The sequence below is a fragment of the Lepisosteus platostomus genome, chromosome 1 (assembly GCF_059453375.1).
Source record: "Lepisosteus platostomus isolate fLepPlt1 chromosome 1, fLepPlt1.hap1, whole genome shotgun sequence".
NCBI lineage: Eukaryota > Metazoa > Chordata > Actinopteri > Semionotiformes > Lepisosteidae > Lepisosteus > Lepisosteus platostomus.
The window spans coordinates 81319388-81347311 of record NC_142611.1 but is presented as its reverse complement, the minus strand read 5'-3'; the positions used below and the strand labels follow the sequence as shown (position 1 = coordinate 81347311).

The window sequence follows — 27924 nt, the reverse complement described above, 5'->3', positions numbered from 1 at the left end:
GATGCAATGATCGCGCTCGGCTCCCGCAGCACCACGGCCAGCGGTCAGCCACCCAATCGATCCCCCGGTCTGCCGGCTTCCATGGCAACGCGGATGGGCAGGGTATCAATACCGCGGGCCAGTAAACAGCAGCACTTGCCTGGTTACCAGCAGAGTGTCGATTCCCAATCCGCAGACAGTGCCTCGCTCACTCTGCGCCCCGGCGTTCCTGTCCCCGAGCTCGTGCGCTTCCCCGCCGTGTTCTGTACTCCGTTCCCGATTTGATCCTCTGCTTGTTCTCTCGGCTCCCGATTCCTGTCTCCTGCTGCAGTAGGAGCCGTCCTCCATTCAGGTGCTTACAGCAGTCCATTACACAGGCTGAATGAGATCTGTACTCCAGAACCCTGCTTTTCCCCGTGCACAAGAACTGGATCCGCCTTCCTGCAGCTCGTTCACAACTTCCCAAGTCCTTCTCCCTCACGACTCTCTCTTGTTCAGAGGCAGGAGACGGCTTTTCTCCCAGCGTATGAGAGTACAAAAGAACAAGATGTCCCCAGGGTCGCCATGGATTCAGTGATGCCAGCAGAGGGTCAGGCCATCATTCCCAGCTGTCTCTGGGCAGCACAACTGCGCAAAGGCCACCTGCCAGCTCTCGCCAACACAGCCTTGCGGTTCACACAACAGTGAGTTCACATGCACTGCAGGCACCCAGGAGATGCACTGGGGGTCTTCAGCTGTGAGAGCTGACTGTTCATCAGAAGGCATATAAACAGTAGCAATAGGGCAGACCGGGTGCCACACCTGCAGAGCAGGGAGAGGTGGGAAACCGCTCTGCAGACCAGGTCCCTGTGTCATTCCTGCAGAGCACAAACAACAGGAATTCTGTCTGACGGCCTTTCTGAAAAGGACGGAGTATTTAACTCCTGACACATCTGTCGGCTGGACCTGAGAGCTAAGACTGTACAGTGATTGAAGGGGAGTATTTCCCCAGAGTTTTCCAGCAGCTAACCACAGCATGCCTTTGTTTTGTGACGTGAATTTTATAATAATACAACTGGAAATTTGGGAGGAACTATCAAAAATAAAGAAAAAAAAGTTTAATGTAGTTGTATGTTTATTTCAAACTTTATTAGTATCATGACACCCAGGGTAATTAGTGGTTTAATGTAGTACAAATTGCAGTCTGCCCCTGGACATTGGAAGTACATTAACAGAGAGACTTAAAACAATCCACGATCCTCCAATGTGGCAGCATGCAATGGTAATGTTTCTGCGCTGTTTCTTTGGGATCACCTATTGTCCAGTGTGCTTCTCTGATGCAGTGGCCTTCACATCCCAGTTTTAGTGCCCTTTTATCTTTATCAGAAAGATCAATAACATTGACTCCAGGTACATCCCAGAACTGCACACCCCAAGTCCAGAATAAAAAGGCAAAAGATCACCATCAGAAATGATCAAGGCACATACACAAGTTTACCCACAGCTTCAAACAATCAATCCAAACATCTCTCTCCTCATACTGTATGTACAAAAACAAAAGAAAAACAAACCGGTATCATAACAGATGTCCTGTCTTCTGTTGTCATCATAAGAAAAGGGAAGACAGAGTTTGAAACATCAGTAATAAAAGAAGGATTCAGAATAATCAAAATGTCTGTGACACCAAGCAAACACAAACCCCACAAGAGTCACACACTGGAAAGCTGACTTCTGGCACATATGAGCTGTGGAAGCTGTGATCTTCAGGGGGGCTAGAAATCTGGATCATATCCGAGCAGTTTTGTTCTTCGCACTCATACAGCATCCCTTTTATTTGGCTGCCTATTCTAGGCAGATATCACACAGTGCTGACTTTGAAAGAAGAGAAGGATGATAAAAATAAACTTCCAAGCTGGGAAACAATAAAAAACAGCCCTTAAATTCCAATTTTCATTGCCAGGCATCCCTTATCCTGAAGGCTACAATGCAGACCAGTGCAGAATTCCCTAATCAAGCTTTGTACCCACATTCATAGCACACACAATACAAAAATCTCATTTTTTTTTTTCTTTTTGTTGCTGTGCTTGTACTTTATATACTTGTACTTGTCCCCCATCCCCTGAGTCCATCATTATCCAAGGTAAACAAATGGCACAGAGATACCCTCATGCTTGAGTTCCCAGTGCTGCAGCACAGCGGTCAGCACTGCAGGTGTGCGTCTCTCCCCCGACCCGCCGGACCTCATCCTGCTTTCCAGAGTGCCGGAGAAGCGTGGAAGAGCTGCACTTTTCCTAGTCCAGGGGAACCTACCCGGAGGCCAGTGTGCTTACAGGGAAAAAGATGTGGCCCATAAAGCCTCCAGCAAGCGGGAGTGATGGGGAGACCTCACCGACACTGAGCTAACGCAGCCTTGTCTTCAGTCCCTTCTGTCTGCTCCTTGTCAGCATGTGCTTTCAATGCCTTATAATATCTATAAATAATTACAAGATGAAGAGTGCAAAGCCAGGGCCCAGGCACTCTGCCTGTTGGTTAGACAGTGGTCCGCAGCTGGTCGTGTTGGTCTGGAAGGCAGAGGTTCAGCTCAGCGGTTCTTCTGCCCTGCCGACACGCACAACGGCTCTCTGCGTGCTGCCGTTCCCATGAGCTTCCGCTCTCCACTTACTGCCATCCTCCCAGGCCAGAGGCAGCTTTTTAAAACCTCTGAAAAGGAGTATCTCTGAAGCTTATTGACAGCAGCAGCTTTAGCACACGCTGACAGTCCAACTGCTAGCATTGAAGCAGTTTTTCAAATAAAGAAGAGAGAAAAGTTCTTCTGGTTGTGCTATGCAGTATCCCTGGATTAATCAGAGAGCAAGACCTTGGCCAGCTGCAGCATGTGTTTGAGCGTGTGAGGAGGGAATGGGAATGGAATTTCACTGCACAAACAGGATAACTTGTGTGATTCCATTTTAGGACTGGGAACTATATACTGTCAGCACTTGGAAAGAAGTGCTGTAAAATTTGGGAAATATCTCTCTGCCTGATTCATCACCCAATTGATATTCTAGTTTTTCTAAATGCCAGCAGATATGTTCGTCTTCTGTTTCTTTGGCTACTTTATCAAAGATATTTGTAGGCAAGGGAGACTGCAGCATTTAAACATCATGTGCTGCTGACCTCCAAGGTGTAAATAAGGGAGTGAATATTTCAATAAGTTACTTGAACATTGAAAGTGAAATCTATACACTGTAGCACTGTTTATCATCCTGCACTACGAGCAACAATGCAATATTGCTATATAACCTTTTAATTTGAGAAGCCAAAGAACCTATGCAGAGGGCATTATGAAGATGACACTATAAAACATGCAGCCACACACGAGACAAAACATGGCACTCCCAAGGAAAAAAAAGACAACTTTGTGCTGAATGTAGAAAGCACCCAACAACACTCAAACCCAGGACCCAGCTGCCTGGTGCTCCGAGCTGACAAGGCCATTCTGTGGGAAGACTGCAGTTTCGGTATTAGTCTGTACTGATTCGTACTCCTAGCAGGAGGATATCCCTCCTCAGCACGGTGCTGTAGAGGGGTACTGGGAATATCTGCTGCTGTACAAAGGTAGCGAAGAGTTTATTTCTGTTGCTCTTTCTCGTGCCGTCTGAGCAGAGCAGGGAAGCAAGCTGCGCTCACAGCATGAGCGTGCAGAGACGCAGGTCTCCGCGGGGAAGGGCCAGGGCCCCTGCGGGCCTCCAGAGGTTCAGCAGAGAGTGGATTCCAGCTCACAGAGCACCCCGGCCTCCAGAGGGCAGGAGCGGGGAGCGCTGGGGGCTCCGGGAGGAGAGACGCGGCTCCCCTGGGAACAGCAGAGGCAGGGCGGGGGGCTCAGGACTGGTGGGCTTGGATCAGGCCGCGCAGCTGCTTGACCACGGTGTCGATCAGCTTCTGCTTGTCGCGCTCGTTCTTGCGGAACTGCGCAAACACGTTGTTCTTCCGGCTCGTGTCCCTCATCCTGGGGAAAGAGGAAGAGACAGGACAGGCAGAGGAGTTAAGAGTCGGCCTCGCTGCTGGGTGGACCTCCTCCAGCCAGAGCCAATGACTGCTCCATCCCCAGCAGCACACAGACCATCGCTGTTGACCCCAGATTCCCCGCAGACTCCCCCTGAAACTACCAGCACTGACGAAGAGCTGGGGGGCAGCTTTAGCATGAGAAAACACACACAAGATTAAATTCACTTTCTGTCTGGCTTGTTGACTGCTATAGCTGATCAGTCCCATGATGCTGCGGGGCCTGAAGAGGTGAATCCTCCAGTAAAAAAGGCTGAGTGGGCAACAAGGGCATTTATTGGCCTTGTCCTTGTGTACTGCATATGCTTACCGTATGTTTCTCTGAGATGAAAATAATACTCTTACATCAGAGAGATTCTTTTACTTTTCATTTTGCCTTGTGCAGCACATGTAATCCATCCATTTTCTAACACTTTATCCCCTTCAGGGTCGCGGGGGAGCTGGAGCCTAACCCAACAAGCAACAGGCACAAGGCAGGATGCACTCTGGCCGGGACGCCAGTCTATCGCAGGGCACACACTCACACCAGAGCCAACTGTGCCAGAGGGCAATTAACCCACCAGCATGTCTTTGGACTGCAGGAGGAAAACGGAGCACCTGGAGGAAACTCACACAAACACGGGGAGAACATACAAACTCCACACAGACAGCCCACAGCCCCAGCGCTGCAAGGCATCAATGCTGACCACTGCACCACCCTGCTGCCCAGGACATGCGATCATCCTGACCAGTTAGCATGCTTCTGGCATGCGGGAGGGCACCCATGCAGACACAGGGAGAACACGCCCCTCCACACAGACACAGCCCCCCCCAGCGCAGACGTGACCCCCAGCCCCTGTCACGCAACATACTCCTCTTATCTTATATCAAGCAAAAGGAATTGCTCGGCAGAGATGTGGCACTGCTGTCTCACGACAGAAACCCAGAGGCTCTCAGAATTGACCAGTTATTAAAGCCAGGAGCATTCTCCCCGAGGGGCTGCAAGTCTCACTCCAGACAAGTCTCCTGCTTCATGGGGAAAACTCATTTCAGGCCAAAAATGACACCTTTGCAGAGTAACATAGCTCATTCGTAATGGGAGCCACTGTTGAAGAGCAGAAATAATTGTGTCGTCATGGTGAATTCAGCCTGTATCAGGCAGTGAGAGAGCTCCTCCACTCTATTACTAACGCTGAACTCACACATTTAGAAGCTACAGACTGAACAGACCCGCCGCCACACAAGTGGGCACAGAAGACCCGCCGGCGGAGAGGGAAACATGAGTAACAAGTGAAAGAGAAAGGAGAGGAGCAGCAGCAGCTCGGGTTTAGGAAGCAACACGCTGGCACACACACCCAAGCCAGGAAACACAAGCACCGCTTGACTCCTGAGCCTTCTCCAGCTCTGCAGCCGAGCCGTCGTGCTTCTCCCTTCTACTTTTCAGAGTGAAACCAACCTGCTGCAATGCCCCTCTCGAGGCAAGCAGAAAGCATGCTCAGGGATCTCCACCTCACAACACAGGTTCACAGCTGGGAGCCACCTGACTGCACTTCACAATTCTATACTGCTCGTCAAGTACTTGACCTGAAAGACCATTTCAGGCACCACAGTACAGAAAATACATCACTGCTCTGAAGAGGAGCAGGCAGGTATACCCTGGGGCTCAAGTGAATATCCAGCTGGAGGAACAGAATTTTGTTGGACAGAGATTAGGAGACTAGGAGTATCAACACTTGATACAAGTATTCAAAATCCAGCCTTTCTTTAAAATGTATGGAAGTGCATTTAAAACTGAACTGGGAACTTGAGGCATTTCTTACCCAGAGTAAGTGGGAGTTGTGGGAGTCTGGAACAAGCTACCCAGCCATGTGGCTGAAGCCGATATTTTGATTTGCGGTTCTCTTCCAGCTGTTTCTTGAAACCAATTAGCTACCAACTACCAAACAGGCCAGACAGCGGAATGGCTTCTTGTCGTTTGCAGCCATTCTTGTGTTCCTATTTCCAGAGCTCTGCTAGTACTGCAACAGGGAGCAATGGAGCTGAATAAGAACTGGCAATGAAAAACTGAGACAACCGTCTGATGGGGATTCAGATTTTCTAAGAAATAAAAATGTACAGATTTAGAGAAAAATCAATTTTAATGGTGCAGAAAGCAATAATTTATGAACGAGTCCAAAGCTACTTCTCGCTGGTTTAACAAGCGAGACTAACTCATTCAGGAGCCAGGATCACAGAAGGTTTGAGCACTTTGAAAACTGGCCACAAATATGCAGGCAGACAAGCAAAACGAACACAAAACAGAAAAAGGGCCTTGAGGAAGGACAGATTAAGAGAAAAAGGCTGAAAGGACACGAAGAACGGTTAAGCAGACAGTGCCAAATCTCACAGAGCAGGCAGGCTGTAGGGAGAATACTCACGCTCTGGAAATCCTTCACAGGACGGCGAGGGTGAGAGGCAGAGAAAGAAAGAGTCAGACGGTTGTCACTAGCCCTGGGTTTCCCATGTTGTTCAAGGGAGTGTCAAATTCTCTGCAGTATTCTGTGCTGCTCTGAGCTATTGTTTCTGCTGCCAATACTCTGCGGGGTTCTGACCAGCCACCCAGCGCATCACGCGGCACAATCACACTCCACTTGGACAACAGGCGTGAGAAGACATAGCTCCTCCGGCCTGTGGGCTGCTGTACTTGTGCTCACCTCCTGGAAAGGCACAAGTGTGTTTGCAGGCTATTAAAGTAGGCCTTACCTAATTGTCTTAAATGCACACTTTTCAGCTTGAAGTGTGGGTTGCCTGATTACATGACATTATAGACACAGCCCCCATCTCAGCTTGAAAACAGCAGTGCAGCACATTTAAAAGGCAGAATGTTGAAGGCTTGTGTAGAATGGTTAAGAAATAAAAGGGTAGCGTCTTGATGCACCCATTTCCTCTGACCAGAGGTCAAGCTGGAACCAGACTAGTGGTGCCCTGCTAGTCTCCCGGTGCCAGGGTGTCACCAGCTAAGCCGAGCTGCGGGCAGGCGGGCTGGAACCCGACAGACCTACAGAGCGATCTGAAATTCAGAGCAACAGTTGGGTGGATCTATAGTGCACAAAGGCTGAGGGTAGCGCAGGGTGTCGGAAGATGGTGAAAGCAGTGACTTCGAAAAGAGATGGTCTTTTGGGGGTCAGCATAGGACCTCTCCCTGACCGAGCATGGGAGGCAGCGAGGAGACTCAGGGCGCTGGTCCAGTCTCCAGGCCCTGCTGAGTTCTTGGACCGGATTAGCTGTTCTGCGCCGGCTCGAGTCAGGCACACGATTCTCTCTCTCCTCCATCGTACATCTCTGAGCTTCTGCAGGCCAGACGGACATGCAACTCTGCGTCCAATACCAACCCCTGGCTCTTGGGATTCCCCCAGGTGCTGCAAGCCCCCTAACAATCAGGTGAGTTTAAGAGCACCACTGCTCCTTCAGACCCCCACACACCCACTGTTTTCATTGGCTCCCTGAACTGCACTGAGTGATCAGATTATGCATTTTCCCTACAACAGGACTTAAAATTCTGCTTTAAACAAGGCTGTGATCAGTCAAGGCTGCCTGGTAACTCTAGATACACTATGAGACAACTTTGTTCTTTGGCCAACTAGGGAGTTCAGTTCAAAAGTCTTAAATTTCAATTTTAAGAAGCACAAGAATTCTGCATTCGAACCTTCAAGGGAAGAAGCACATTAAGCTCACCTATAAATTGGCTCAGACTCTAGTTACCTAGATCAAATCCAATAACAGGAGGCCCAAAATCTCTGCACTTAGGTGTCACTTCACAATATATCTACTGTGATCTGGAAATCATCAGTATAACAGAACTGAATATTTCATTTCTTGACCACTTTTCCCTTCAACACAGGTGTTTTGCAGGTGATGGATTAAAGTCCTCTGGGACCGGAATTCAGTGCCCCAGATCTACTCTGAGATCTGACTCTCCTAGACTTACTTTTTAAATACTGTTTCATGTCATTTGAACTTTTGTTACTCCCAGTGATTTTCATGACCTCCAGTTTAGTGTGGCTGTGTTCACAGCAGGGATTTCTCTAGGCCAAATGAGCCAATTACTAAATACAGCACCAGGAGCACACTGCTGAGAGGTGTGGTTTCAGGGAACAGAACCAATTTGTTGCCTTTGGGATGGAGCCAGAGCCAGGGAGAGGACAGAGGAAGATTTTGTCATCTCATCTGCCAAAAATGGAGGCATTTTTCTCTGCATTTCCTCTGCAGTGTGCCAGACTCCAAATATCTTCCTCATTGCAGTAATAACTCAGATAGCCAACATTATTTTATTTTCTTGTGTCCACAAGACTGCAATTCTGGGCATGCTTCTCACTTACCCACAATCACCTGATCGGCTACCCACTGTTCTTCTTTGATTTGAAATGGATTTTTTCTGTTGTCACAGCCATTCGTGATTTCAGCGCTGTGCTCAGGAACCCATCATACTCAGACCGGCATGCTGTATCTCTGCCAAGGAAAGCTTCAGCCCCCGTCAGCCACGCTGGCACTGAGGCCCCCCGTCACTGCCCAGTGTCAGGTGTGTTTCTGGGGATACTCACTTCTCCAGCAGGGCCAGGGCGGTGTGGGGGTTCACCCGCAGGTATTTGCAATTGGGGCGCCCATAGTCAGCCAGGTACGTGGACCAATCCCACTGAGTGAAGAGGTCCAGGAGCTGAGACGAAATGACAAACGACAAAGAAGAGCAACCAGTTAGCTGTGGGCCGTGGGCAGTGGGGCTACATGTGCCTGTGTGCCTCAGCTTGCAGGTCATGTCAGACACGGTCCTGAGGGTCTCAAGGGGCTGTCTTCCAGGCTCCCGGACCCGCTCTGCCTCCAAAGGGCAGGCAGAGACCACAGTGCCGCGCACCTCTCTCTGCCCCCTCCCGAGGTCTGGACCGTGCTGGCCGAGGGCTGACCCTACACTCGAATATTTCCCCATTACAGCCTCCTACTCTGAAATCACTGCCAATCTCACAAATAAACAGTTTAAACCCTAACAAACAACGAGAGGGGGAGAGAGAGACCAAAAGAGTTATCCAGCGAGGGATAATTACAGGGAAAGGAGAAGGAGCACTCAGAGGCAATGACCGGTTTAAATGGTCCGTTTTGCCAACCAAAGGAAATTCTTGTATCCCTCCTGATTATCTTCAACAGCAGTTTAGCAAGGTCAGGCCATGTTTCCCAGAAGCTCAGGGCTTGACCTACAACTCCCTGTAGCTCCTCTGGGCTGCTGAGTGGCAGCTGGACAGGAGACCCTCTAATGAAAGCAGTCCTGAAGTTCAGCGCTGCCTTTACAATGTGAGCTGCTCTAGGGCACACTGTACGCATCGTGGACTGTTTTCACAAAACAAGCTATTGCACATTTCAGCACAGGGTTTAAAATCAGAGCACAATTCAAACAAGTCAACAAGGGGGCAACAGCTGAATGAGCAACAGGCCATAATAATGAGGGCATCCTGTATATATCTGTATGTCATATGGGCTGACCTCTGTCTCACCCCTGCCTTCACCTCCCCCTGAACTTCCACTTTGTCTCTGTTTCCAGGCTCACCTTGCGCTGAACCCAGCTGTTATCGCTGAACACACGCTGAACAAACAGCACTAAACCTCGTAAGGACGCAAGGGACAGGAGAGAGGAGGGGGTGGGTGTGGAGAGGGGATTATTACTTCCTCTTATTCTTCCAAAAAAAAAGTCGGAGGTATAAAATTGCAAAGCTTTGTGTTCTGCCAGGATTAGAGCTTTCAATTGTCTCTTTTCCAGTTCAGTTACTTGGTACCAGAACGCTTGGGAATTTAACAAAATGTGCAAAACGATTAAGATGACTCAAGTTAGAAGCATTTTTTAATCCAGATTTTACAAAAATAATGCATGAATCAGTTTTCATTGATGTTTACTGTTAACACTAAAAGGTCCATGACTGTGACCTTTGTGAATTAAAAAGAATTGAAAAGAAGTGAAGCAAACCGATTAAAATGTTATAAAATCTGTGGAAATTCTGAATGGCTTTTCCCAGGAATAGACTACGAAACATTACAGCACAGGGCAATGAAAATCAGTTATTAACTGTCTTTGACAAGTGTCTTTGGGTCTTGCTTTCTTCAGTCCGGTGTTGGTTTAAATGGCAAATCTGTTTCTTATCGCATTAAACTTGCAGCTCTAGTAACCCAGTGCTGGACTCAGCTCGTGTCCAGGAGAAACTGTCTTTTCTGGGTGTTTCTCCAGCCAAGCTCTCATCACAGGCTGACTGATTTCAGTTTCCCGTTTAGGGGCACATCTGTCAGTTTGCTCTTTGCAAGCAGCTGTTAAAATGTGGAATGGTATTCAGGACTAGTATCGGCCTGTATCAATCTGTATCTGAGGCTGAGCTGCCCTCATCAGGTGTTCTGTAGGAAACAGATCGATTGGACCTCGCAAACACATTATGACAATGGCTGAAACAGTGCCATGTTCACCTGTGTTTCATAGAACACCTGTTAAGAGCCGTTTCGTCAGAAATAAAGGGGATCGAGGAGATGCTGCTTCAAGTTCCATGTTCAGTTGTTGGAAGCAGTGCCCTTGAAATGAGATATGTGCAAAACTCAGGACTGAGTGCAGAAACAAGATAACCCTTAAGTCTAAACACGCCAGCAGATCAATTAATGTCAAGAATCCGCATGGGAGATTTAGAGCTCAGCTGGAATGAAAACCAGCTGACACGGTGTTCCTCCAGGACTAGGGATTGAAACCGTTACCCTTACTGTTGCATGCAACAGCATCACAATCACTCCCTGTGACAGGGTGCAGTTCCGTGGACTGCCTCTGTCCTCTGCCCTCCCACCTGTTCAGTCCTCTGGTATTGGTTCGGAAAGTTACAAATGATAGCCGACACATCTGTCCATTTTGCTTCACTGGTTGCCAATAATTCATTAAAGCTCATCGGACCCTCTTTCTCAAAAAGAACTCCAGTTAAACCAGATCCATTCTGCCTTTAAAAAAGTGCCTTTTGTTCCCCAAAACTGCTGTTCCTTAATTTCCATTTAGATCTCGTGCATTCCGTGCAAACTCTGTGTTTTTCTGTCACTGCCTATTAAAGAAATGACAACAGCTCAACAGAGCTGCTCAAAAGGTGTTTCGAGTTTCAGTTCAACTAGCTGCCTGAGGGAGGCAGGAATAGGAATTATGTTGTTTCTTCTCACTCACTGAAAGAATGTGCATGTGTTGCTCCACTTCGTAAGACAAGACCAAAGAAAGAGAAGACAAATAGGTACCTGCTCCTGCAGAAACACTGAAACCGGGCTTGAAGGCTCCTTATCAGAGCCCAGTCTGACGAGAACAGGTCTCGAAACATTTGCTCCCCAGACTGAAGCTCATTCTCAAGCATTCTAAGGTGTCACACCAGCTGTTAACCCACAGTGCACCCACACCACTGCAGTAGCGGTGTCGTACAAGGATGTAAACACTCCAGGTCAGGATCAGAAGGGGGAAATTAAAACGCTGAGCTAATTTCCTAAGAAAAGCAATAGTATTCCTCAGTTTTAGGGAGCAATGATGCAGCCGTAAGTTGCCACCTTATACATTTAAACTTCTGAACTGCGTTTGTTTTACACGTTGGGAACATTTTTTCCTGTTCACAGGGTCTGAACCTGGACATCTGATGGAACAAAGACAAACCGCAGGAAGATGGTTACATTTTTGGCTCCTAAGACAGCATGCAGCTAGGAGCCATTCACTAGTTACTGAAGCCTCTCGCACCTGGAGCTCAAATCCAGCTACTGTTTCTTCAGGAAGATAGTGCTCCCGCTGCTCAGCACTTTGATCCATTTCAGGATTTACACACTGCAGGCCATGGGACAAATATGCAATTGAGCTTATTTTAACCAAATAGATCCTTCAAAACACACAAGAAATAAAAAAACAAACATAAAACATCCAGCCCCTCAAGGCAGCTTAGACAGAAGAGCCCTCAGCTTGAAAACCATTGACTGGACCAAAGGCCAATGGAATGAGTTTTATCTTCATCACAGTGCTCAGTGCAGGGATAAGAAGAGCAGCTATTCTCCAAGGTTTAAAAACAAACCCGAGAGGGTCCTCTGCTCTCAGCCCCTTCATGAACATCATGCCCAAGCTGATGACTGGGGTACAGCAGTGTAAGGGGCAGGGCTGTGTCTGTTGCTGGACAGTGACCGGTAGTATCTGCTCCAGACACTGCACAGTGACCTGTCCAGGACATTGCACAGAAATGGAAAAGAATCATACTAACTGATAATAACTGAAACTTCACAGCGCGGTAGAAACTGGAACTGGGAAGACCCTTGCTCCTGGTTCCACTCTTGCTCCACTCTGTACAAGCTGCTAACCCCAGCCTTGAACTCTGAAGCAATACACTCTCAAATGACTCCGGCATTCTTTTCCAGCCTCACCTTTGGATGGCCTCTAGGTGCTACATTGTTTTCTACATTCTCTGGCACAGAGCAGCCTGCCTGGGGTTTTCTGTGAACTACTGGCGAGATGGTGAAAACAAGAATGATAATGATTTTAAAAAAACAACGACATAAGAATAACAGAAATAATTACCCCCATTCAGACTAGCTGCCCATGAGATCAGTGGTGTGGAGGAAGGGCTCAGATATTCATATTAGATGTCCAAGGAGAGCTGTCAACCCCCCAGGGCAGAGCGTCCTGGCACAGCACCATTAACCCTCCCAACCCCAGGGAAAAGACAGGAGCTGATGGCTTCACATGCCTTAAGTGCAAAAAAACCGAACTCATAAATCGAGATACCTTGTTCACTTAAACACCTCCAGCTGCTTTGCACTCTTAAAGAGACAGTAAAACCTGGATCCACAAGCGGTTACACAGCTGCTCACGTATGCTAACATATGGTATTCCTACTTGAGACAGACTTAACTCTGCTGCACTTAATGCTCGCATAGGGACCTGACTCGAATATTCAACAATCTCAAAAGCGCTGAAAAAGTCAACCCAGCGGACTTCTTCAGAATCAACAGTGAAACATGAACCAGAGCACATACTGTAAGTGAAAACTACTAACCACTAGCTCCTGGGCCCAATCACACAAGCTAGAATGATCTGAATGGCTTCCACTCATTTGTAACCTCTCTTACGGGTCAAAAATAATTCCAGCATTTGAATTTAACACGAGCCTGGGATAAGAGAATCCCCATGGTTAGCCATGCAGAGAGCAGTCAGCTGTCTGTCTGGAGTGGCATTCTCCCCTGGTACTAGCCTGGGCACAGGGCTTTCTGATCCTCTGGCAGGAGGATGTGATGGGACTGCTCACAGGCCTCGACTAACCTGAAAGAACAGCCACCCTGCACACGCTCAGCCCTGTGTGTTCAGGACCCCTCCCCGGGCCCGTCCGGCACCACAGTGCCCCACCGCTGGTGTGGGCAGAGATCACAGGCGAAGCTCCTGCAGGACCCCAGCTTCACGATGAAGAAGTTCAGAACAGCAAGGCTGCTGCTGATGAGCGGAGGGCCGTGTTTCGCACCAACAAAATGAGTAAGACTTCCTAGAATTGAAGCCCCAGGCGACTCATTTAAGGGGAGCCCTTTCCAGTGGAATTTCGCCCTCACACAGTTTATGGTAAGTCATCGGGGAAAAGCAATTGCCCAAGAGGAATCAACAACTGAAAATCCACTGCCGTGCGGAAGAGAAAACAGGACATACCACAAGAACGCAAGAGGTCCTGCTCAGTAACCAAAAGCCGCTTGACAGATGTCTGACAGGGCGAGGAGGTCAAGGGCTTGGGCATCCCAAATAACGACTGAGAGCAGAAAGATCAAACCTGTCAGTTTTTACATGAGAGAGAACCTGGCGACAATTATTATTAGGCTGTAAAAATGATTTAATTAGCAAAAAAAGGAAAACAGTGCAAATGATATGTCTGGGGTAACATAATCTGACAACCACAGACCACAGACCTGCTCTGCATCAGGAACACAAGAAAGGTCACAAACCAGAGGCCCCCTCAGATTTGGCCCATCTATCCCATTGAGTACTTAGCAGCTAAATGATCTGATCTCATCCAGCTGTTTCTTACCAGAAGCTACAGTAGAGCCTTCAACAACAAGGCTAGGTAGCCTCTCAATGTTAATGTGGGAGCATTATCACACAAATCTTTGACTAACAAAGTTCCTCCTATTTTTAAATGGCCTTCCACACAGTTTCTACTTGTACCCTCTGTTTTGTGTTAATTCTGAAGAAATCCTCTGGGCTGGCTCTGTCAATGTCTGTGAGGATTTTGAATACTTATATTAGAGGAAGTTAGAGACACTTCACCATCATAGGACATCAGGCCAGCAGGATATACTGTTTAATAGCAATGGGGTGTGTCTGTATAGCGCTTTTCACCCCCAGAGGTCCCAAAGTGCCTACATATATAGTAAGAGAGGAAGGCTCCACTCTCTCCAGCACCACTCCGGGTGACAGACATTACCTACCAGCAGCTCAGGTGAAGAAATGAGAACATATTTCACCAACAGATTCAATAGGGGTACCAATCCCAAGATTCAATAGGGCTTTTCTGGAAGTCACACTGATTAGGCTCAAAGTCTAACGCTCCTACTCTTCAACGCTGTGCAAGGAATCTTAAATGGCCAACTAGTGAGGAGCTCAGTTTGGAGCCTCGTTCCAAGGATGGCCCTTCCTGCAGTGTCCCAGGTCACCATTCCACACCAATGGATTGCAGATTCTTGTACAGAGGGAGGAGCACCACCTACTGGTCTACCTGAACCCCTTACAGCAAACCCTGGTTTCCTTAAGTGGTCTCCCATCTCAGTTCCCACCATAACCTGCCTGGCTTCGCTTCTGAGATCTGATTAACTCAGGCTACAAGGTAGATCAATGCAGTTAATATCTGACCCTCCTACAACTTAGACCAAGAAGGAGAGAACGCGAGAGACAGATTAAATCTTCTATAGCTCAATGCTAAAGAGTGTTACAGTGCAGATAAAACTGAAATCCATTGTGATTAGAGGGGCGTGCATCAGTGCTTAGGAGCACTACACACAGCGACTTCATCACCGTGCTGGGAGATTGGACTGCTGATCCACCAGATTGGGCTCTGCTCCTCAGGCAGTGTAGCAGTATGGTGCACAGTTCTCTCCAGATTTAATATCATTCATACCCCAATGAAACAGGGAGCAATTTTGAAATAGGGAGAAAACATAATGTATTATTTCTTATTATGTTATGTTTTAATAGGTGTTGGAACATGAGAAATATAACTTTTCACTGTGCAATGTTTTTATGATCACTGTATAACATTTTTAGATTGTTTTTTATTTAATCTGTAACTCATGGTTAAATGATTTTTGCTACAGTTTCACTGGGGGATACATATCTGTACTGCACTGTACAATTCCTTGCCAGAGCAAAAAGATACATTTTGCTGCCCCTAACAGAAAGGATGCAAAAATGCATTTTACTCTGTACTGCGCAGCACACAAAGATTCCGTTCTTATTGAGCATCATTCATCAACCAGTTTCAACTCTGAAAGGAGGACATTAGACATCTTAAAGAACAGAATCTTCTGGGTAGAGATTTAATGTTCACTAACGTCACTAGAGAAAATAGCTACTTCATCACACTGTCTACACCCTCTATTAACATGCTCAGAAGTGAAAACGAGGCTTGTTCTCTCCTCAAATAGTGTCACCATTCGGTTTTGTGGTATCACAGAATCTAGTCAAGAGTCATACTTTCTTGAAGACCAAACACTTCATTAGTTGTGCTTCATGTACCCTGTGCGATGGGGTTTGAATCATCAAGGGATCCTGCTGGCAGGAGTAACCCTGGCTTATCCAGGTGTGTGTACCACAGCTGGAAAGGGAACCAGGAATCACGAGTGGGGCAGCTCTGCTCCTCCACACTGCTCTCCCCTGGTCGTCCCTGATGTCCACGTTCACACAGGGTGTGTGCACCTAAACACCAAGCCAAGTGTGTACAGCAGACACTGATTCACTCTTTCCCTAGAGAAACAGTGTGAGGAAAACCCTTGAATTAGGAACAAATTCATAATACTTAAAGGAGTTCAACTAAATGTTCCTCTCTTGCTTAGTAAGGTAAGGTCAAAGCTGCCTCTATCCAGGGTGAGATCCTAGAAGGACAGTGAAAGATCTAAAGACATTCTCAGAGCTTCTCCTCAGCCTACAGCGACCAGACGTTTGGTAAACAAGAACAGAACTGACTGTCATTTCTCCAGAAACGGAAATTACAATGACCTGAACATCCCCGTAAGAAATTCTAGGATTTGCTAGAAAGTGTAAGAAGGCTGTTGTATTACTAGAGCACACATGCGCTCTTGCTTGCATCTCCATATCCTCTTCTTTTTGAGCACAGGGAATCAAGCCATCTATTTCTGTCATCTTTAATCTGCTGACCGAGCTGGGAGAAGGACTCCACTACTCTGTAGCACTGAGGCCAGCCGTGAAGAACATTTCCATTAAGGTGAAGAGGAGGTCTGACACCCTTCTCCGAACTCCACTCTCCCTGTGCAAACCGAGAGCGTCTGGGCTTGAAGCTCAGATTCGCCTCCTCCGCCCACCTCACACACTCCAGCACAACTCCTCCCTGGCTGTGTCACGGCGACCCCTGGCCAGCACGGCTGCGAGTCAGGCGGGCTGCCCTCCAGCTGACCTGTCTCCGGCCGCCGCAGAAGCAGCACCCTGCGCCTGCCAGCGAGCCCGACTGAGGCGCAGGAGACGATCGGACAAAGCTCTGCGGCCTTTGGAATTTCTGGACACTCAAACCCAAAAGACAATGCTACACAAAAACCAAAAGTGTGAAACGAAATATCACGACAACGAAAACCAAGTCTGGTAACACGAGGACTGACGAGTAATTTTACGCAATTTTCATAAGAGTTAAACAAATGTAACTATTTCTAAAAAGAGTATGAATCTCTTCCTGTTGGAGGTCCTATTGTTGGGCCGTCCGAGTGACTCCGCCAGTAAAGGAACCTGGTCAGATGCAGGCTGGGCTCTGTGATCACGGTTCAAGCCACCTGGGTCAAATCTCTGTGCCAACTACAACTGAGACTCTCCGTCCAAGGGCATGATGGGATTATCTGACCAGTGCCCTGGGTATCCCCTTGTGCTTTTGCATGCATGTGATGATGTCAGTCAGAGACGTTCCTCTCCTCCAATGAGCTACCTGTCAGAGACTTGTCTCTCCTCCTACCGGTGCCGACGGTGTTGCACATGGTGATGCTATCTGTCAATGACATGCCTCTCCTCCAATCAGAGCGAACCGCTAGTAGATGGTGGTGCTATCTTTGAGTTACAAAGAGCCTGTCCTCCAATCAGTGCTGAACGTGCTGCACAAGGCGGTGCTACCTGTGAGGACGTGCCTCTCCTCCCTCCACTCAGCATCGACCATGTTGCACAAGGTGATACTATCTTGCACAAGGAGATGCTATCTGTGAGTGATATGCCTCTCCTCCAATCAGCGCCAAACTGACTCCATGAGGTGGGTGGTGCTACTTGTCAGTGACGCGCCTCCAATCAGCGCCGAACGTACTGCATGAGCCGGTGTTACTTGTGAGGGATATGCCTCTTCTCCAAAATCAATATCAAGGGTATAACATAAAAATAAATGGTAATGAGAAATGCATTTAAAAAAGAAGAGTCGTTGCCGACTCCGTGTCCTGGTAAGGCTGGGGAGGAGCTGTCCTGTGGAGAGGCTTAGGGACAGAAGCAGGGACTGCTATCACTCAGAGCAAGAGCGGTGCAGGGTGACTACGATAAGAGCTATCTGCCCTGGGACAAGGCAAGAATTTCCCATGGCACACCCAGAACTGCCCTAATGAACACATGGTGACCCTGCTATGTTAGTGCAAGGGTTATCCAAAGGTTATCGGAACTAAACCTTTGAAGGTCAGTCCCATTCCGGGAGCTTTCCTGCACCACCGCCCAACACCCCAGCTCTTGTCAGCAGATCCCCGGCTCCTGTGCTGGCTGGTGCTTCAGCGTGGGACCCAGCTCAGCTCCGATCACAGGCCCTTCCTCTTCGGCTGGCGCACAGAGAACAGTCACGCTGATCTGCACTGAAAGCAGAACGATAGCCAGGGAGTTCTCAGGGAAACAGGCTGGGTTTGTTCAGCCTCTCAAAACACCTGGAAAACATCTCCTTTGTTCCTTTCAATTCCATGGCATTGAGATCTGGCATAAAACAAACATCTTGTCAGTATCTTAAAATACTTCTTCATATCTGGGCTTTTGTTAGCTGCACAAAGACAAACAGGTACATGTCTGAACACTGCACTGAAGTCTGCTCCATTTAGCAAAGAGCCATCATCTCAGTTAAAACAAGCTGAGACATTTTAAAGATACCATTGAAAAAATACTTTACAAATGGGAGAATAAATACTATGTTTCATAAGCGTTGTATTTATGGTAAGTTAACAGTTTTTTGTAAACAAAAGCATCATTGTTGCATTATTTAAGGTACAAACGATTTAAAGATATCCTACATTCTGTCCTCTGTGTGCAGCAGTTTGCAATGGCTTTAAAAAAAGCTTTTTTGCATTTTTTTCTCATACAAATACAGCAATTCGTTACACAATGGTTCACGTTAGTGTGGAACAAATTACTAAGCCATGTTGAACATGATGACTTGAGGGAGGTTTCGAGAAACAGCTGGATGAGATTGTAGAATCAATAACTTATGAAACAAACGTCTGAGCCTGATAGACACGGTGACCTGTGTAAACCATCTCCTGCAGCCCAGGGAACACACATTGATCACCCTGTGGAGGAGAGCAGGCACGCTGTGTCCGTGTCAGGACTCTGGGACTGGTCCAGCACCAGGGTCTGTCTGCATGACCGTGTCGACAGTCAGCGTCTCCCACAGGGGACACCCGGCCTTCAGTGGAAGTGATCCAGGCCACCGCCGCTGATGAAGAGGAGGAGAGCGCGGAGAGAGAGAAAGCCCCTGCCGGCCCCTCGGTGTGAGATCACCGCCAGTGTAACACAAGAAGCCGAGCTCGAAGTGCCAGCGAGCTCTGCCAGCCTGAGAGAGCGATCGGCGCTCCTGGGTCTCCCCTTTCTAACGATTGACACTTGCACTTAGGGATTAGATGATACGCAGCTATTAGCTGTCCGCCCCCCGAAGAGTGCGCAGCCGGGAATGGGGTCGGATAACATTACAGCTCCAGGGAACACCGCTGTCTTTCAGGAGAGGATCAACACATCACTCAGCCGGGGGAGCCTGCTGGCGTGCCGTCTGCACGGCCCGACCCTCACTTCCAACGCTCCCGATTCCGAGGATCCGAGCACCGGAGAGGCGCGGGATCCAGCGCTTCCGGGCGTGAAGCGCTGGGAGCCCGGGGAGAGGAAGGCGGGGGTGCACTGCTGTGGTGGAAGATGTCCTGCCATGAGACCCTTCCTGTGCTGCACTGGACTGTAATGAGACCAGAACCCACAGAGGTTATCTGAGCAGCTCAGGCTGCCCGCTTTCCCTGAGCTCATCTCTCAGCAGCAGCAAAACACCCTCCTAGCAATTCGAACCCCACACGATGAACGTCTGGCGTCTTCTCAAACGCTGCGCACACTTTCTGTAGCCCCAAGGTCGTGTCCCCGAGAAGCAGAGCGCCCTCAGAAAGACACAGGGGTGCACTCCCAACAGTGCCATTCTTCACCCATGACGGTTCACAGGCTGAAGCTCCCATTTTCACACACGGGGGGGGCTGGAGCTGCCACACATATTTAAGATAACAAGTCATAAAGTGAGCTGAAGCAAGCAAAACGGAAACTTGCACTCTGTCCTTTCACTCTCCTGGGCTGAGTGCTGAACCTGCAAACGAAAACCATGAGGCCTTTTTGTCCCAGATATTACAACCAGCTCAGTGGTTTACAGTATGTATTGTTTTGCTTTTAATATTTTTTTAAGTTCATTTTGTAGGTAGTTTCTTTCATTCTAAGAGGTAAAACCTGTGCTTGACAAGGGAATTTGCTCTCGATACTGCTTTTTCACTGCTTATCACTAAATCACTTGGTTTTCCGTCACATTAATCGACTGTGTTGCACTCCACCACACCAAGAGCCGTCACCTTCTGACAGCCACAGTCCAAACTACCCTCTCAGAACCAGGCCTGGGAAACATGGAAGAGATCTACTGTGGCACAATGAACATAAATACAACAAGAACACAGCACCCGGTGCAGAACAGAGCAGACACAAGGAGCGTAGGTACAGTCAGACGGCCGTTTCACATCACGCAGACGCTGGTGCACATGGGCGACATTAATGCCACAGCTTCAGAAAACCAGACAGTTCCACAACTGTATGTCTGCAACGCTCAATTTAAAACGACTTGTCTCTGCTGATAAAAATTGCTACCAATCAAGACTGGGGAAAAAAACACTTGTTGCGTACTAATTTATTGTGTTATATGTCTGATTTTGCTTGGGGCTGGTCTGACTGGCATGCTGAAGAGGTACACATGAGGCTTCTCAGAGCACTCAGGTGCCTGGACCAGCCCTGGGGCTGCGTCTCTCGGAGAAACTCCCTCAGTCTCGCCAAATCACTCCCAAGGGCTTCGATATTAACACCCTGCCCCCGACTGCCTCGCGCCAGGTCCTATCGTGCCTTGCTCATTTGGGAAGGGCAATCAAACCCTGTAAATAAAGTCTCTCTAATCAGGCTGGCCCGTCAGCACCTCCCCTGTCCCACATGGGCAGGAGGCCTGACTGCCACGAGGGCACAGCTCCGAGAGAGCGGGGCCTGTCCTGAGCTGAAGCAGAGCAGAGGAATCTCACCCACGGACGCACCAAGACCTACACAGACGCCAAGGAAAGCCATACTCTTCCTCTGAGGTCCGTACGTTTTATTGGATTTACAAGATGGGAATTTGACCAAGATTCAGGGGACACTAGTTTTAAAGGAGTGCTATTATGTGTACTAGCAGCACAAGGGAGAAATTCATGGTTAGATCTCAAAGCGGCCTCAAACCCCATATTGTTCTAAAGAGAAGGGGTGTGAACCCCAGTCTCCTATCTACATTCTAGCCTAGGGTTTGAGAAAACAGACCTCCCTAAAGCTCCCCCTTTATAAATGTGAAGCAGTTTCTCACTCCTCTCTCAGATCTGTTGTACAGTGGCTCTGCTGGTGTAGAACTTCTGCTGTGTGTCTCCCAGGTGGGGCTGCTGGTGCAGAATGATCACTGTGTGTCTCTCAGGTGGGGCTGCTGGTGCAGAATGATCACTGTGTGTCTTTCAGTTGGGGCTGCTGGTGCAGAATGATCAGTGTGTGTCTTTCCTTACATGGAAAGCAGGCTATCTATCCTACACAAGAATCACATGGAGTCCTCTCGTGGCGTTATCTGTGGAGCTCAGTCCTGGAATGGGTAATATTTATGGTATGAAGGCTCTGCTAGCTAAATGATAGGATGGTACAGTATCTGAAGACAGTAGTCAAGGTGTAAAAGCAGGGTGTGCAAAAGACTTTCTACCTACGCTGAATCCCAACATGTTTGGCAATGAAAACACTAGAACAAACCTGCTTTGTCAAACTTGAAATTCCCACTAAGATTTTTTGTACAGAAGCATATTATTCACCCATGTTGGACTCTCAAGTACAGTGCTGTCATTAACCACTGTGTCTGTTGGGAGACACACTGTCTGAGGGGGGGACACCAGCCCACCACAGGACACAAACAGACACAAACACGTACAAAGTCACACACTCACACCAGGGCCAACTTTCCCAGAAGCCAATTAACTTACTAGTACATCTTTGAACTGTGGCAGGAAATCTCTGGAACATAAAAAATCCACATAGCACCCCCAGAACTGAAGCTGGGGCTACCGGGGACTTGTCTTGAAGTAAAATAAATATTTCTGTAGAGGTGTAGTTCATCATCAGGCAGCCTTAGTGATTTTCATCCTAAATAAGTCAAAACGTCACACAATGCTGGCTAAGTAGAAAGTCAGTATTGAAGTTTCCCTCGTGTTAAAATACATTTTTTCAGTTTTCAGAGTTCTAAAGGTCTGCCCATGGAGAAGCCACACTGTTTCCAGGTGGAGTATGAGCACAGGTTAATAACAGTGCAGAGGCTGGAAAGCCCAGCTGTGAAAGCTGAGCAAAGCAGCCAGCACTTCTCTGCAGTACAGCGCCAAGCCTGTATTCCCACACCTAGCACATTTTAGACTGAATTACTCAGCAATTCTAACTGAAAACAGGTATCTCTTCTACAAATGTTATAGTGCATTACAAGTGGAATTGCATGTAAAAGCAAATAAAGCAGGTGCATCTTTACACAAAGGGTTGTTGGAGCATGGGACATGCTGTCCAGCCATGTTGTTGAAGGTAATACCCTGGCTTCCTTCAATGCATGGCTGAATGAGATCCTTGGATCTACCTATCTAGACTGGCTGAATGACCGCCTCTTATTTGAAACCTTACTTATATTTGTATGCCATTCATCTTTAAATGCAGTTCCTCTCTTGGTACACAGGGAATCCAGACCGAATCTTTACCTGTCAAGTACATACAGGGAGACAAAGTAAAAGGCTCAAATCCAAAAGAATCTATTCTTCAAAAGAAGGTCAGTACCATAATGTAAAGCACTCACAGAGATGAATGAGATCAAGGACTGTCCAGGCCACATCAATAATCACAGCTGGAAAACAAACATATTTGAAACAGCGTGGCTGAGTGTCTGAGAAAGCAAGAGCAGTCCTGTTGTTTTTCTTTCCTCCTAGAAAGCCTCAGGGAACATGCTGGGCATGTCAAAGTCAAGCTCTGTCAGAGGCCCCAGGCCCCAGCCAAGCCAGAAGGATTCTGGCCAGCTGACCCATTAACTCAAACAGTGTCACCGAAACTGGAGATGGCCAGAGGGTTAGTTCAGGTTCAGCTGAAGTAGCCTGATGGGGCTTTTAGCTCGGTTATTGTTCTGTTATCAGATAATGGACACTTCTTTCTCTGGTTTTGGTTTTGTTTTGCATCGGTAATGCATTAGGTAAGTAAAAACAACTCTTTCCTGGGCCCCTGGCCCAACCATACTGTGCGTGTGTTGGAGGGGGGGTTAATGTCAAAGACTCGAGAGCAAAACCACAACTGTAGAACAGGCAAGAGTTTATGAAAAAAGTCCAAACATCTCACGTAGAATGTCTTTCCGCATAAAATAAAATGTAAAAATGTGCCGATCGCATTCTTCTTCCATTGAGAGCAACAGCCCCAACATTGCAGTAAACAGGGACGTTATCACAGATCTTGATACTCAAGGTACTTCTAATCCACAGCCTGCACTCATTTCACAGGACTTCAGCTGTAGCAGGTCTCACAGCAGAAAGGCTTGGGGTGCCTCTCTGTGTGGAAGCTGCATGTTCCCCATGTTCATGTGGGTTCCTCCCACCCCAGTTAGCATGCAGATTAGGTCAGACTGGCTACTCAAACTGGACCTTTCTGGGGGGTCTTGATCTCTGGAGGTTTGTTCATGGTACGAGTCTCACACCCACAGGGGACCCAAACCGATGGCCCGTCTTCCTGTCTCCAGGCTTCCTGGGACTGTGACGTCCCTCCCCACTCTCTCGGCGGCAGATCAAATCCGAGGACTGACAGGACACACTGTGCAAGCCGGCACGGACAGGACACAGCCACTGCACTGCTCGGGCGGCCCATACTAACATTAACATAGCAGCATTCAGAATTTCATGAACCCTGATCAGGACAGGAATGGACACTGATCGTACTGATCACCCGGCTTACCTACACACTGAAGAACCAGAAAATCTTCACCCGCACGTGAAAGAGCCTGAGGAACTGCTCCCCTCAAGAGGTGCTGAAATGAACGTGGTCCAGTAATGCAAACAAAAAGTTTTATGAAATTATAAAAATATCTGCTGCAGCCATTTATAGCAAGCAAAAAAAAACAATACAGATTCTCATTAGAAAGTAAAAACTCAGTGATAGACTTCTCTCTTCAAAGGATCTGACGGTACATTTAATTGGGCATTCATCGCTTCATATCGACACTATTATCTCCCATTCTGTGTACAAAATGTCCCAGAACAATAAAAGCTGACTTTGTTCAAGACAGCCCATGTACACAGTGAGAACGATGGGGGTTGCAGAGCGTGCTCACCCCAGGGAAACAGCGAGGAGCAGAGACTGCCGACAGTTCACGATCAGTCATAGCAAAGCGTCTTGAAGAAGGAGCAGAAATTCCTTGAGTGTCTCAAGTATTTTTGTTCATTTCTGAGTTGGGTTGAGCTGGGGGTCAGCCTTTCTCCCAGACAATTCCCAGAAAGGCTTGCAGGGCAGGGGAAGGCAGAAAAGGGGATGTTTCTCTTTTCTTTGCCAAACCTCTGATGTGTATCTGTAAAGTGTTTTTCAATATGATTCCGGGCTGAAAGTGCCGCGAAGCAGAGCTCTGTTGCATGTGTCAGGTGCAGAGGAGGAGGCCTCAGTGTCCTCGTCCCTCTGTGCCTGGCTGTCTGCTCTGTGACGGAGACAGTGGAAACCACCACAGCCTTCCCACTGGACTGAACCCAAGGCTTTAGGCCAGTCCTGGAAGGCTTGGAAAAACAAGTGGATTGGCCATTAGCTGATGATCTCCAAGTCCATCAATGGGTCAAAGAGCAAAGACATACTTGTTGTGAGTTTATGTCCTGAAAACACAAGCGAAACAATTCTTTACTCCTCTGTAGTGCTTTGTAAATCCTCAGGCATGGGTCACAGTGAGAACTGCACTTTGAAGTGAGGTTCTGGCACCTTGCAGGAGGGAGGGGAAGGCTCTTTTGCCCGTTTGTCCAGGGAGAAGTGATCTTGGCCCTTGGCTTCAGTTTGTAAACGGCCTTCTTGACTTGGAACCACAGATGTTCAGTTGGATTGAGGTCTGGAGACAAAGATGACCGATTGATTTTCTGATAAATGAATCCTTTGCCAGTTTTTGACTTTAGATTTAAGTTTGCATCTATCAGCAACATATATGTACATTATAAAGAAAACTAAAATTAGTCACCCAGTTAAATGCAAACCTCACAATTTCACAGTAGTATTGCTGCTGTCTGTCTGCTGTTGGGGATTACCAGGAGCTACAACTGCCAACAACTGGCCCACAACGTCTGGAAACTCCCCTCCAGACAATTTATTACCTCTGAGCTGCGATTCAAATCAGATTTCACCAAAGCCAAATATACTGAAGATTTTCTGGGAAAAAATATATAAAAAAAGTCTTTCTCAGTTTGTTCTGGGGGTTTGCTTTTGAGAAACCATCATGGATCATCTCTTTCGGAAAACAGTGAGATCAGTCACATTAGACAGGGAGTCCTCAGGCCAGGCCTGCGTTCAGGATGAGATATTTGCTGTGGTGGCTGGGGACACAGCGTGAGGGATAGAGTTTACAGAGTCACGCTGTGACGAATTGGAGTACGGTTTTTTTTATGACTGATGAGGAAAAAAAGAAGCCATTAAGTTCCCATTACACGTCCCCATCGCTCACATCTAAATATTTAATGGCCTTTTAATTGTGTTAACTATCACATTAACCTCCGCCTCTCCTGTGCTCCTGCTTACTCTGTTAGCTGCTGCATCGATCAATTAAAACCTCCCTTTGACACTCGCAAACTGGGGCTTCTGTGTCATAACAGCTTCCAAATATCAAACAAATATCATCAAAAACCGTAATGTAATAACAAAAGTTAAAAATAAATAGTAGAGGGTAATGCAGTAGCGGGGAAGCAGAGCCTGAGAACTTGCCTGACTCCCTCTCTGGAAGGCTGCCAAGGTCATTGAGAGGTCAGTCCCCCCCACTCTGGCACTGCGCACAGCGATACAGCTCGCGCAGCTCCAGAGGACAGGCAGAGATAGGGAGTCAAGTTTATCAGCTCAGACTGCAAGGAAACAAGGCCAGGGTGAGCAGGAGGCCACCGCACCCCCTGCCCATAACGGAACGCGCTGTTATCAGCGACTGAAGAAAGTGATTACACCTGGCGCGTTTCTGGCTGTTAAGTACAGGAAGGTCAGCCAGCATGTGATGGGGCCGCGCAGAGTTCACAGCCAGCACGTCACTCACCCTTCCCAGCCCGCTCCGCCACAGTCCCGCTCCGCAGCCAGTGCCGTCTGATAACCGGACCACCTGCTTCCCAAAATCCACAACTCAAACCAAACAAATGATTTCACCCGCTCCACACACACACACACACACACACACACTTCTCCAGGGCTCCAGCGGAGAGCACTGCTGCACTCCTGCTCTCCGAGTCCAGCAGAGCTCGGGAGCGCGTGGAGAGGCACAGCGGGGACGCCGCGACAGAGCTGCCTGCGGAAATCCAAATCCGACTCTTCCTCCACACGATGCACTGAGCGCACTACGAACGAACCCTGGGCAAAGCTCACGTTCAGTTCAGCCGTGTTTGTAACCTTCAAACTTATTCTGTAAGAGCCCTGCAGGCAAGACCTGCTCAGTTTGAACCACGCAAAGCGCAGAGGTGTCTGGCGATTGTGTGCTCCTACAAACCACTTGGTTCAGTTGCTGTCCTGGATTTGGAACACCTGAAATCGAGGGCCTGTAACTGGACACGAGGCTGTGATGGAGCAGGGGAAGCTGCAGCTGTCGCCCAGTTCTCCGCACGCCCCAGGATACGATGGAAGCAGATTCTCAGCTCCGGGCCAGTGGGACAGGAAGGGGGTGTCGGAGGGCAATGCGTGTCTCTAGTCGAGCGCTAACAGCTTCTGTTCCAGTAAATTAAAAAGTTTTCAAGTACACAAGTCATCCATTCACCCATTTTCTCACTGCTTTGTCCAATACAGGCCACTAGGGAGCTGGAGCCTATCCCAGCAAGTAACAGGCACTGGGCAGGGTTCACGCTTTGTGGGACACCAGTCCATCACAGTGCAAACAGAGACACGCACGCACGCACGCACGCACGCACGCACGCACGCACGCACGCACGCACACACACACACCAGGGCCAGCTCTCCCAGAAGTCTATTAAACAACCTGTGTGTCTTTGGATTGAGGGAGGAGCCTTTTGCACCCAGAGCACCAACAAAAACACAAGGAGAACATGCAAACCCCATTCAGAGAGCTGAACCAAGGGTTCCAGTGATGCAAGGCAGCACTGTTAACGTCTTGCCAAAGTAATTTTAGTGGAAATTGTGTGGAAGTTCATTTAAAACTGAGAACAAGTGGCACTTCTTTACACAAAGGGTTGTTGGAGTCTGGAACAAGCTACCCAGCCAAAAAAAAGTCAATACCCTGGCTTTTTTCAAAAAACAGCTGGATGGGATTCTGGGAATAGGTAACTACTAAACACCAAACTGAACGGATGAACTATCTCTACTTGCGACCTCTGCTAGAGAATTATTTTTATTTGACACCAGTGTCAAATAGCATCTTTGGCGCATGATCTCGAGAACACTTGCAGCGCTCGAGACTGTAACAATCTGCTTTTAAAAGCTTGCCTCAGATCTCAGACAGGCCACCAGCGGCCTCAAGAGGAAGCTATCATCTCTTTCTTACCGTGTTCTACAAATCTGACATTTGACATACATCTTTCCACCCGCTAAACTGCCCCCTGAGAGTCGCTGAGAGGCACTATATCTGAGTCCCCTGTCACTAGTCAGGCCACTATGATGTAATCCTCAAGTGCCAAAAATATACAATTACACACCATAAAGGTCTACCTATCTGGCTATCTGTCGATATAAAAGTTCTTACTCTGATGCTCTCCACCAGGATTCTATTTGAAAGGAAAAATAAGCAGCCTTATTGATTAAAAAACATCTTCTACGAACTTGTTTGTGATTTAAGCACTGCACACAATCACAAGAACTCTTTGCCACACACAGGAAATGAAACAACAACCCCCCACAATACACCAGGGCAGCTGCTTCAGAGCAACAGGGCTATTTCCCCGTCAGACGCAGGGTGTGCTGCTGCAGCCTGCTCTTTAAAGGACGTGCTTCAGCGGAGC

At 48.0% G+C, this 27924-nt stretch overlaps 1 protein-coding gene across 3 annotated transcripts in view; it reads right to left on the bottom strand.

Annotated features, from left to right (window-relative positions):
* Positions 1 to 1075: 1075 nt before the first annotated feature.
* exoc6b (exocyst complex component 6B) overlaps positions 1076 to 27924 on the bottom strand; it is a 147678-nt gene continuing 120829 nt past the window's right edge. For 2 of the 3 annotated variants that reach the window (XM_088639116.1, XM_088639135.1), the window contains 2 exons: positions 8562 to 8674; positions 1076 to 3946 (listed from right to left, as the gene is read on the bottom strand). In XM_088639116.1, coding sequence (XP_088495242.1) covers positions 3820 to 3946; positions 8562 to 8674 — 240 coding nt within the window. In that variant the 3' untranslated portion in view covers positions 1076 to 3819. Of the gene's footprint in view, positions 3947 to 8561; positions 8675 to 23735; positions 24843 to 27924 lie in introns of those variants that run through there. The other variant, XM_088639152.1, reaches the window with a different exon arrangement.